This window comes from Lactuca saligna, chromosome 9 (genome assembly GCF_052625555.1).
Source record: "Lactuca saligna cultivar CGN05327 chromosome 9, ASM5262555v1, whole genome shotgun sequence".
NCBI classification, from domain to species: domain Eukaryota; kingdom Viridiplantae; phylum Streptophyta; class Magnoliopsida; order Asterales; family Asteraceae; genus Lactuca; species Lactuca saligna.
Window position 1 is genome coordinate 195,739,871 of NC_136425.1, and position 12,501 is coordinate 195,752,371.

Genomic DNA, 12,501 nt, shown 5'->3' on the forward strand with positions numbered 1-12,501 from the left:
GTTCTGACTCGGAGCCAGAAGTCAACAACCTACCCCCAACTGCTCAAAACCCAAACCTGAACCCTCGCCCTGTGTTTCAAGGACCCACACCCTTGTGGGCCATTAACTTGACTGAATGGAGTCAGGAACAAGGTCAGCCCATTCCCTACAATGGCGACTGAAGTTTCTACAACCTCACTGAAGGAGGTTCTGCTGATATAGTCCTACCAATCATGGTGCGTAGGATTTCTCGGAACACGATAATGGCTCAGGCGACTATCAATCAAGTTTTGGAAGTTGACGCCAACTCTGGTGTTAACACTGTCCACATTCGCCAACTAGAGTCTGCTCATGAAAGGACTCTGGTCCGCAACACAAATCTGCAGAGGGAACTTGCTGAAACCCGAGCTGAAGTTAGGGAACTTCAAGCTCAGCAAGCAAGGTCGGACAGGCGTATAAGGGACATTGAACGTCTACTATCGGGATCGAGGACTCATGCTAGCAGTTCTCGTCGCCGATAGAATTTCGTCAACTCATCTTTTGGATATAACCTAGTTTATGTAAAACCTTGGTCTAATTTCCTATCTGTATAAATCTTAGACCTATTAGGTCTTGATCTAGTCTTAATTCTGTCAAAATTTTCCATCTTGGTTGATGTAAGGCCTACTTCTAGGACATTTTTCCCGAACTCGTTACATCTGTAATTTCAGTATTATTGACAGATATCTAATCTTATGGAAATTATTATCCAAATGCTATCTTCTTCATTTAGTCATACTATTCTTTCTGTTGTTGGACTATGGGGATTTAGTCCATGAGACACATTCATTTATCATTTATTCTTATCCATGTCGTCATCTTTTAAACGTATAGTTAAAGATGCCGCCACGCAGGAATCCAAGGCGAAACCCAAACAACGAAGCACCAATACCACCACCTCCACCACCGCCTGTAGCTGTTCAACCACCAAATCCTTTTGATGCCAACATGTTCCAGGAAACTTTCACAGCAGGAGTTGCAGCTGCTGTGTCAGCAATCAACGCTCCTGCCCCTAGTGGATCAGGAACAGGTGCACCACCCTCGAACCACGGCGAAAGCCATGGACATCCTCAGGAATGCACCTACAAGGACTTCACTAACGCCAAACCCCTCAGCTTCAATGGAACTGGGGGTGTTATGGTGTTGAGACAATGGATTGAAAAGATGGATTCCATCTTTGAAATATGTGCTTGTCAGGAGGGCAGTAAGGTCAAGTTTGCAGCTTGTAACTTCTCTGACAGAGCACTAACATGGTGGAACAGCCATGTTAACTATCTAACTTTGGTGGTGGCATATTCCATCGACTGGGAAAAGTTGAAAGACATGCTGATGAAAGAATACTGCCCTCGAGGTGAAATGCAAAAACTCGAGCAAGAATTCTGGGGTCTGCAAATGGTTGGATCCGACATCACTACCTACACAAATAGGTTCTGTGATTTGGAAAACTTATGCCCTGATATGGTTGCTCTCCAGAGCAAAAAGATTGAGAGATATATCTGGGGACTGTCGCCCCAGATCCAGTCAAGTGTGATCGCTTCCAGGCCTATTACCTTCGATAACGCCAAGGAACTGGCACAATCTCTCATCGATCACCGGAAACCTCAGAACACAACAATCCCTACACCTGTACCACAAAAGTCCAACCCCGACTACCACAAGAAGGGGTGGAATAAGAGGAAAAGATGGGCTCCGCAAGGATCCTCCAATAAGCAACAACTTGTGGTGATCAATGCTGCCACAGTGACTCCTATTGCCCCTGCGAACCCCTTACCAGCAAAACCATATGCTGGAACTCTCCCGAAGTGCACCAAGTGCAACTTCCACCACCACGGACCTTGCAAGGAGATGCAGTGCTCTAACTGCAACAGGAAGGGACATACAATCTGTTTCTCCAAGACTCCAACAGCTCAAGCTGCCCAGGTTCCTAACGCCGGTATGGGCCAAGCTTGCTACGGTTATGGCGAAGTGGGCCACTACAAGAGGAACTACCCTAAAGCAGGGACGAATAGAGGAGTAGGAAGAGTTATGGCCCTAGGCCACGAGGAAGCAGTAGCTGATCCTACGATAGTTACTGGTACGTTCCTCCTAGATAACTCATATGCTTGCATACTTTTCGATAGTGGAGCCGAGAAAAGTTTTGTAAGTCACAAATTTGCACACCTGCTTAAACAAAAACCATGTGCATTAGATAATTCTTTCATGGTAGAAATGGCTAACGGGAAGACAGAGAATACAAACTGCATATACGTAGGTTGTACCTTAGGTTTAGATAGCCATACTTTCAAGATAGATCTCATGCTAGTCACAATTAAATGTTTTGACGTTATCATCGGTATGAATTGGTTGAGTCTTCTTCGTTCCGACATTATGTGCTTCGAAAAAGCAGTTCGACTTAACCTTCCTAACAACGAAACCTTAATTATCTATGGCGACAAACCTAGTATGAGCCTTCGCATCATTTCGTGCATTCAAGCCCAGAAGTGTTTGCGGAAGGAGTACCATGCATTTCTCGCACACATCGTCGATACCAGTCAAGAACTGAAGGAGATTCAGAAAATCCCAGAAGTACACGACTTTCCCGACATATTCCCAGAAGAACTTCCCGGTTTACCACCGCAGCGCCAAGTCGAGTTCAGAATCGACTTAGTGCCAGGAGCTACCCCCGTAGCCAAATCTCCTTATCATCTGGCACCGGCTGAAATGCAGGAACTTCCCAGTCAACTTAACGAACTTCTCAAGAAGGGATTCATTCGACCAAGCTTCTCACCATGGGGAGCACCGATCTTGTTCGTCAAGAAGAAGGATGGATCGTTTCGCATGTGCATCGACTATAGAGAACTCAACAAACTTACCATTAAAAATCGTTATCCCTTGCCCCGTATTGATGATTTGTTTGATCAACTTCAAGGAGCCAACTACTTCTCGAAGATAGATCTGCGATTCGGATACCACCAGTTACGAGTGTTAGAGGAGGATGTTCCCAAGACAGCCTTCCGAACTCGTTATGGGCACTACGAGTTTGTAGTGATGCCATTCGGATTAATTAACGCGCCCACAGTATTCATGGATCTGATGAATAGGGTGTGTCGTCCTTACTTGGATCAGTTCGTTATCGTCTTCATTGATGACATACTCATCTACTCTCGATGTAAGGAGGAACATATTCAACATCTCCGTAAAATCTTAGAAACATTGCGATCGGAGAAGCTCTTCGCGAAGTTCTCAAAGTGCGAATTTTGGATTCGGCGAGTCGAATTTTTGGGCCATGTGGTTAGTGAAGAAGGTATACACGTGGACCCCTCCAAGATCAAAGCCATTGAGAACTGGTCAGCACCAAAGACACCTACCGAAATTCGTCTATTTCTAGGTCTCGTTGGCTACTATCGCATGTTCATTCAGAACTTCTCCAGCATAGTGAAACCTCTTACAACCCTGACCCAGAAAGGCGTGGCCTTTGACTGGGAAGAGAAACTGGAAAGAGCGTTCCAAACGCTCAAACGAGCCTTGTGCACCGCCCCGATACTATCCCTCCCCGAAGGGATAGAAGACTTCATTTTCTATTGCAATGCATCCAATCAAGGACTCGGATGTGTTCTGATGCAGCGAGGTAAAGTCATCGCTTATGCCTCGAGAAAGCTGAAGACACATGAGGTTAACCACACAACCCATGATCTTGAACTAGGAGCAGTTGTGTTTGCTCTGAAGATCTGGTGACATTACCTATATGGTACAAAAAGCACGATCTTTATAGACCATAAGAGTCTACAACACATTTTCGACCAGAAAGAGCTCAACAAGAGACAACAACGGTGGGTCGAGCTACTTAGCGATTACGAGTGCGAAATTCATTATCATCCAGGTAAAGCCAATGTAGTAGCCGATGCCCTAAGTCGGAAAGAATATACTGGTCGTAGGGTCAAATCTTTGACTCTAACTATCCATTCACACTTGTCCACGCAAATAAAGGAGGCTCAGCTCGACGCTTTGAAACCTGAAAACATGGCAGGTGAATCCCTTAGAGAGATGGATAAGAACTTGGAAGTCAAGGGTGGCGGAGCCTTATACCTCATGGATCGGATCTGGACACCGAAACACGGTGGCTTCAGAGACTTGGTCATGACCGAAGCTCACAGCACTCGTTATTCCGTCCACCCGGGTTCAGATAAGATGTATCTGGATCTTAAAAAGTTATACTGGTGGCCTAACATGAAAGCAGATATTGCTGCATTCGTGAGTAAATGCCTTACTTGTGCAAAGGTCAAGGTCGAATACCAGAAACCCTTCGTTCTCTTACAACAACCGGAGATACCAGAATGGAAGTGAGAGCGGATCACTATGGACTTCATAACCAAGTTGCCCAAGACGACGGGTGGACTTGATTCCATATGGGTCATCGTCGATAGACTGACCAAGTCTGCACACTTCCTACCGATCAAAGAAACAGACAAGATGGAGAAACTTACTAGAACTTACATTAGGGAGATTGTAAGGCTGCACAGTGTTCCTTTATCTATCATCTCAGACCGAGATAGTAGATTCACTTCGAGGTTCTGGCAGTCATTACAAAATTCCCTAGGAACTAGGTTGGACATGAGTACAGCCTACAATCCACAGACCGACAGACAAAGTGAGAGGACTCTCCAAACCCTAGAAGATATGTTGCATGCCTATGTGATTGACTTTGGAAAAGCTTGGGATACTCATTTACCTCTTTTCGAGTTTTCCTACAACAACAGTTATCACACAAGTATAAAGGCAGCTCCATTCGAGGCCCTCTATGGCCGAAAGTGCAGATCCCCTCTGTGCTGGGCTGAAGTGGGTGATACCCAGTTAGCTAAGGGACGAGTTCCCAAAAGCACTCTCACGGGTCCGGAGATCATTCGGGAAATGACGGAGAAGATCGTTCAAATTCGTGAACGATTGAAAGCCTCTAGAGACCGACAGAAAAGCTACGCTGACAAGCGTAGGAAACCATTGGAGTTCCAGGTGGGCGACCGAGTCCTACTGAAGGTCTCACCCTGGAAGGGCTTGATACGCTTTGGAAATCATGGAAAGCTCAATCCAAGATACATAGGGCCTTTCGAGATTCTCGCGAGAATCGGCCCTGTGGGTTACAAACTTAATCTACCGCAAGAACTCAGTAACGTACATCCTACCTTCCACGTGTGAAACTTGAAAAAGTGTCTATCCGACGAGACACTTGTTATTCCACTCGACGAGATCGAGATCAACGAGAGCCTAAACTTCGTGGAGGAACCAGTAGAGATCATGGACCGAGAGGTCAAGCAAACAAAGCAGAGCCGTATCCCGATAGTGAAGGTGCGCTGGAACGCAAAGCGTGGACCGGAATTCACTTGGGAACGTGAGGATCAAATGAAACTGAAATACCCTCACCTTTTCGCTTAGTTATTTGTAACTTCTTGTTTGCTTACATTCTAATTTCGGGAAGAAATTCCTTCTAACGGGGGGATGATGTTACAATCCGAAATTTCCATTCTGTACAAACTATATCACTTCAATAGAAGTTATCGCAGTCTCAGTTAATTTTCAGACTTGTTCGTGTAAGTTTGAGTAATTCAGGGTTTACACTTCAGGAAATATCAGGAGAGTGGGTGCACTAGGGTTTTGTTCAACACTATTATTCCAACACTCTATTATATTAGAGATCATTTCTGGAATAAAAATATTTTCTGCCAAAATATCTCAGGACTATAAATAGTTTTCTGAACCAAATTTATTCATTATTCACATTTCCAACTAGAGAAAAGCCATTTTCTCTCTCACGGATCTTCGGGTTTTTATACCAAAACGTGAGTAACTCTTTCTAGTAGTGTTAGAATGATTATTAGATGCTTGTAACATGATTTAGATTGCTAAATCATTAGATCTAGGAGTTTACTCCCCAAGGTGTTCTTGGGCGGTAAACTCCCGAAACGAAGCCAAAACCGACACTTGTGTTATGATAAAGCCTTAGACTCTTATGTATGCATGTTAGGGACAAGAAAACAACCACAAATCACCCAAGTTTGGGGAGTTCACGGCCCAAGAGTTGCTTAGGCCGTAAACTCCCTTTTTCAAGCTCAAAACGGTGATTTAAGGACTCTAGGACTTTAAGGCTTGTATCTAGACTATTTTCCCAAGTAGTGTAAGGACTTAAACACATCAAATGACACAAACAAATGTGAGTTTACGACCCAAGTGAATCTTAGGCCGTAAACTCCATGGAAAGGGACAAAAGGGGTGTTTGTAGGACACCTAAAGCCTTAGACCTTTACAAGAAATTGTTACACACTTAAATGAAGGACCAAACCTCACCAAAATCACTTATCAAAGTGAGTTTACGGCCAATAGAATGCTCTTGGACCGTAAACTCAAAAGATTGGCACCAAAGTGTGCCTAGGGTCCTCATTAGCTTTAAACAATTGTCTAGAACATTTCCTTCAAAAGCAAGAGGCTTGAAAACAGCAAAAACACCCAATACTTAGAGTTTACGGCCGTAAACTCTAAGGGGATTGGCCTAAGGGCCGTAAACTCCAATTTGGAGTATTTCTAGACCTTAAACCCTTCCAAGGACTTAGCTATCAAGTTAGAATAATTCTAGAAAGCATTTGGGACTTCAAAACACACCAAACACACATGTTTGGGATTTTACGGCCGTAAACTCAAGAGTTTACAACCATAAACTCCATTTGTTATGGTTTATGGAGAGTAAACTCTCTTATAGGGTCCTTTGGAAACCCTAAACACAAGTACCTTGTCCCACATTAGCTTAGATGCAATTCTTAGGGCTTAAAACACTTATATAAAGTGTTTAATATGTCTAGGATGTCTTAAGCATTATCAATTAGTCATTTGAGTCTAATTGAGTGCATATATGTGTGATTATATGTTCATTAGGATCATAGTGTGTGCACAAGTCCTCGCTTGACACCTAGCAATCCGATACCGTTCAGTTCATTCCAATCACCAACTACAGGTGAGTTCATACCCCTAATCAATGTTTTAAATGATTTTAAATGCCTTAAGGGGGGGGGGGATACAAGTAGAAACAAACATGTTATTAAATCATGGCTATGTATTTTATAACTGTGTTTGTCATTTAACAGATTTCACATACTACAAAATGTGATGCATGAAATGGTTTCAAATCTTAAAAACACATTGTTATCAAAAGTTTTACCTTTTAAATGTATATTAAAATGACCTCAGGTTATTGTTAATCATTGTTCAAAACACATAAGATGTCTTACAAAACCATTTTTCATTCTTGAACTAAACTATGCATATACACTTATATTCTTATATATGTGTTGATGTTATAGTTTACATCTTTCATTTAGTTTCCCACACCCTTGAATAGTAAGAGTGCATAAACCTACATGATCAACCAGTTATATTACAGTAGATTATCATAGGGATAATTTTGAGGATGTCAAACATTACTTCTATTACAAGGAGTCACACAAGAGTCAGTTCATTCATGAGTCTATACTTAGTACATTACCTGATACATGAGTACTTACAGATCTTTACCTGATACATGAATATGTTTACATATACTTACATGATACATGAACACATTTACATGAACGCATCACATGAGTACCTTTACGTAGATGCACTTAACTGTGTACATTAACATGAATACTTGTATCTCGAATTGCGAGGATGATTTATTAGTACCTTCTGTGTAAATCTTCTTGCATATCCCCCGTACCTCGGGATATCTAGACAGGACCCTATCCCTAGTACCTCGGGATACCTAGATGGGCCTCTATCCCACAGTACCTCGGGATATACGTACGGGAGTAACCATTCCGGAACTCATCTGTTAGCAACAGTAGGTAATGAACATCTACGGATGCCTACAGTTATTACTTATACTAGGAGTACCTTTACAGGGACTAACCATTCCTCCGCCCTGCTGCTGCTACAGAGGACAAGTAGACAGTCTTTGGATGTTCATTAGGTTATACATTTCGCTTAATGCGATGTTGTGTTAGTCCTAGTACCCAGTGACAACACTTACAGTAGTACATTTTTCCTGTTTACTTTATTTTGTGATACATTCACATAAACGATGAGTTAGACTAAGCACTTTTAGTACTAGTCAACACAAAGGAAAAACTATCATTTTACAAACAAAACATTCGGGTCTTGGTAGAAGACTACACTTCATACTTACAAAACATTCGGGTCTTGGTAGAAGACTACACTTCATACGTACAGAACAATCGGGTCTTGGTTGAAGACTACATTTCATACTTATAGAAAATAAGGATTTTTCTAGGGATTTCATACTTACCTCAACATTTTCATTTAAAGGTTTACATGGCCTTCATAACAGATTTTCACAAACAAGGCAATGACACTTATATACTTATGAATTCACCAGCTTTAAAGCTGATACTCGCTTTCAAAATAACTTGTATTCATAGGTCATCAATAGACAGGTACGGTGGCCAGGTTTTGAGAAGACGGAGCAGACAAGTCTCGTCTTTTATTTTGATTGTATATTTTTGGTGTCTTACTACAATGAAAGAACACATATGTATTAAAAACTTTACTTATAATGCAATGGATGATGTTGTTGCTTGTTTATTATATTACACTGTTATGATACTGTACATGACGTCCTCCACCCCTGAACGTTTCCGCCGTTCGTGGTTTTGGGGTGTGACAGTTGATGCGAACAAATCTAGGTAGTGATCCCGCATCTCATCCTCTGACTCCCATGTCGATTCAAAGCCCCTTCGGTACTGCTATTGCACCTTCACTAGCTTCAGCTCCTTATTACGAAGGACCTTAACTTTCCAATCCGAGACCGCAACGAGCCGATCAATGTAGTTCAAGCTCTCACCCACCTGAATGTCATCCAAAGATATAACTACAGCCTCATCTGTGACACACTTCCGAAGTTGAGACACATGGAAAGTGTTGTGAATCTGGTTAAGCTCATCCGGCAGATCCAAATGGTAAGCTACCTTGCCCACCCAAGCGGTAATCCTAAATGGATCAATATACCAGGGCCCTAACTTTCCCCTCTTTTAGAACCAAATGACACCCTTCCCTGGTGATACTTTCAGTAAAACAAAGTCCCCCACATGGAACTCAAGATTAGATCAACGTCGGTCAGCATAGCTTTTCTGACCATTCTGTGCGACTCATAGTTGGTTACGTACCTGCTGAATCAAATCAATAGTGTTGAGCACCACCTCGGTGCTCCCCATGACTCGATGTTTAACCTAACCCCAGCAAACCGGGGTCTTACACCTTCGACCATACAACATCTCAAACGAAGGTCAGTCGATACTAGCATGATAACTATTTTTATATGAAAACTCTGCTAGTGGGAGGTAGGTATCCTAACTTCTTCCAAAATCTAACACACATGCCCGAAGCATATACTCGAGTGTCTGGATCATCCTCTCACTCTAGCCATCTGTCTAGGGGTGGTATGCTGTGTTACAATGTAACTGAGTGCCCAGTTCCTGATGGAACTTCTTCTAGAATCTAGATGTAAATCGAACATCCCGGTCAGAGACTACTAACACTAGCACCCCGTGCCTAGCCACCACCTCTCGCATGTAAATATTTGCTAATTTCTCAGCGGAAATGCTCTTGAAGATCAGAATAAAGTGGTTACTCATAGTCAATCTATCCACAATAACCCATATGACATCCACACCCCCTCGCTGTCCTCGGTAACTTCATGATGAAGTCCATGGTGATATCTTCCCATTTCCACATGGGAATGGGTAGCGGTTGAAACTTTCCATGAGGCTGCTATTGTTTGGCCTTGACCTCCTTGCAGTTCAAACACCGCTCCACAAACCAGGAGATCTACCGCTTCATGCAGGGCCACCAGTAACTCAGTCTCAGATCTCTATACATTTTTGTAGCCGCTGGATGTATAGAGAACTTGGATTTGTTTGCCTCTGTCTCACTCCTCTGGACGCTGCAACCCACACTCGGCCACACTAAGTCAAAAGACCCTGACCATCCCGAACAAAAAAGGGAATATGGCCCCGAATCCACTCTAGCTTCCAATTTTCTCCCTTCAAAACCTACACCTGAACTTCCTTGATCATATCCAACAATGGAGAGATCATCGTCATCCTCAAACAAACGTTCCTAATCGGGGAACCCTCTGTCTTGCAGCTCAAAGCATCGGTCACTATGTTGGCCTTCCCTGGATTGTATAAGATCTCACATTCATAATCTTTCAGGACATCCAACCACCTCCTCTGTCGCATGTTGAGGTTCTGTTGATCCATCAAATAATTCAGACTTTTGTGGTCAGTAAAGATGGTGCAACGCACTCCATACAAGTAATGTCTCCAGATTTTGAGAGTAAAAACCACAACCCCCAATTCTAGGTCGTGAGTGGGGCAATTTGCCTCATGAGGCTTAAACTACCTGGAGGCGTACACAGTCACATGCCCCCTCTGCATCAGTATCGCCCCTAACCCTGAGATCAATGAATTACATTACACTACCAAATTATCTAGCCCCTCTGGTAGTACTAAAATCGGAGCCTCATATAACCTCTGTCTCAGGGTCTCGAAAGCTAACTGTTGGTCCGAGCCCCATCGGAAAGTCATATTTTTTTTGGTCAGTCGTGTCAATGGCACAACAATCTTGGAGAAATCATGGATAAATCTTCGATAATAGCCGCTAAACCCAGGAAGCTACAGATCTTAGATGCAGTCTTTGATACTTCCCACCAAATCACTGCCTTAACCTTGGCTGGATCTCGAACGAAGCTACCCGGTACCGTGCTTTGGCTATCAGAGCAACACCCGGTACTAAATCAATGCGAAACACTACTTGCCTCTCCGGAGGCACCCCTAGAAACTTTTCAGGAAAGACGTCCCGAAAACTGCGTACAACTGGCACACTACCCAAATTTGTTCTAGGCTTAACCCTTGTATCTGACATGTATGCCAAAAATCCTAAACAACCATGATGGATAAGTCTCATAGCTCTCGCAGCAGAACAGAGGGTTGGACCCTGTAAGGCCCTCTCTCCATGAATATTCAATTCTCCCCCACTTGGGGTTTGAACTCTCACCAACTTGCGCTCACAATTTATCATGGCCCCATTGGCCTCCAACCAGTCCATCCCAATGATCACCTTCAGTCCCCGTAATCGTATTGGTACCAAATCAACCCAAAAGCTCTCCCCAAACACATTCATGACACAGTCCCGGTATACCCTCTCAGCACTCACCGCCCGATCATCCGCAATCTTAACTTGAAGCAGGGAATCCAACATTCTTAGAGCATCCTTAAGCTTCTTGTTGAGCGCAAGAGACACAAATGATCGGGTAGCCACCGAATCAAAGAGAACATGTGCTGACATACCATTGATTAAAAAGGTCCCTATACAAGTGCACATATACATAAATAAAGAATGACATCAAATAAATATCGAACGGGGTATATAAATTACATACCAACCACAACGTCCAACGCTGCCCGAGCCTCCTCGATAGTTTACTAAAATGCACGACTCTTCACCGCAGGAGCATCCGCCTTGGAAGGGCGGCCATCAGTGATCCTCAATGTGGCAGGTGCAGGCGCCGCCACTGCTCCTCCTCCCCCATGCAACCTTTGACAAATGACCTTTTTATGGCTAGCTTGGTTGCAGTGGAAGCATATCAAGCCCTTGTTGGGCAGTCACTACTCATGTAGCTTGGCTGACCACATGTATAACATACAGACCTATCCCCTGAAAAACACCACTGTGCAGTTTCCCACACTTGTCACAACGGCTATGGCCATCAGAGGTCTTAGGATTTTTAGCCCGACGCCCAGCTGCTTGAACCTGCTCTGGCTTTCTCTTAGTGCAAATCTCCAACTCCATCACCTACTCCTGGACCTTCTTGTAACACCCGGTTCCAGGTACACATTTAATTAAGTCAATTTTATAATTTTACAGTTAGACTCGACGAGCTGAAGGCCCAATTCATCAAGTAAGATCAAATCCTGGTTGGGAATTCAGTAGTCTACTTGACGAGTCGGAAGACCGACTTGGCAAGTAGGCGATGTATGATGAAAACCCTAATTTCAAGGGTTTGTCTCCCTATTTAAAGAACATAACGCCCCTGTGGCCTCACTTATCACTCCCTTAACGTCCAGAAAACCCTAAACCGCCACCTTTGAGCCTTGTGAGTATTTGTGTGCCATTTCTTAAGTTATCTTGTGTGTTTGAAGTTTGGGTGAAGAAGAGGAAGAAGGAGGACTTCAGGGGAAGATTTCAGATCCAGAATCAGCACCATCTTCTCCTCATTTTCTGGTACTAAAGCTTCATGCTTGACTTATGATTTCCTAGATCTTCTTATGGTTATTTTGGGCTAAGATGCTTGATTCATGGGATTTGGACGTTACAAGTTTATACACCTTCAGATCTGGAACCTTGAAGGGTCCTCGTGGAATAAAGGTGCCATCTCTATCACCATGAGAACCCCATGCATGCTAT

The 12,501-nt window shown here is 43.3% G+C and overlaps 1 protein-coding gene across 1 annotated transcript; it reads right to left on the minus strand.

Moving 5' to 3' along the window:
• Positions 1 to 10,749: 10,749 nt before the first annotated feature.
• On the minus strand, positions 10,750 to 11,886 carry LOC145017081 (uncharacterized). Its single transcript, XM_078975172.1, has 2 exons — positions 11,745 to 11,886; positions 10,750 to 11,402 (listed from the first exon to the last, which is right to left on the minus strand). Exons 1-2 carry the CDS (start codon positions 11,884 to 11,886, stop codon positions 10,750 to 10,752), a joined length of 795 nt encoding a protein of 264 aa, XP_078831298.1.
• Between the last annotated feature and the right edge of the window lie 615 nt (positions 11,887 to 12,501).

Excerpts from the sequence above, each read along its gene's own strand:
- LOC145017081 (XM_078975172.1), bottom strand. The coding sequence starts at position 11,886 with ATGGAGTTGGAGATTTGCACTAAGAGAAAGCCAGAGCAGGTTCAAGCA. Across the intron at positions 11,403-11,744 it reads TGGTGTTTTTCAGGGGATAG|GGACCTTTTTAATCAATGGT; the intron begins GTCTGTATGTTA and ends GCACTTGTATAG.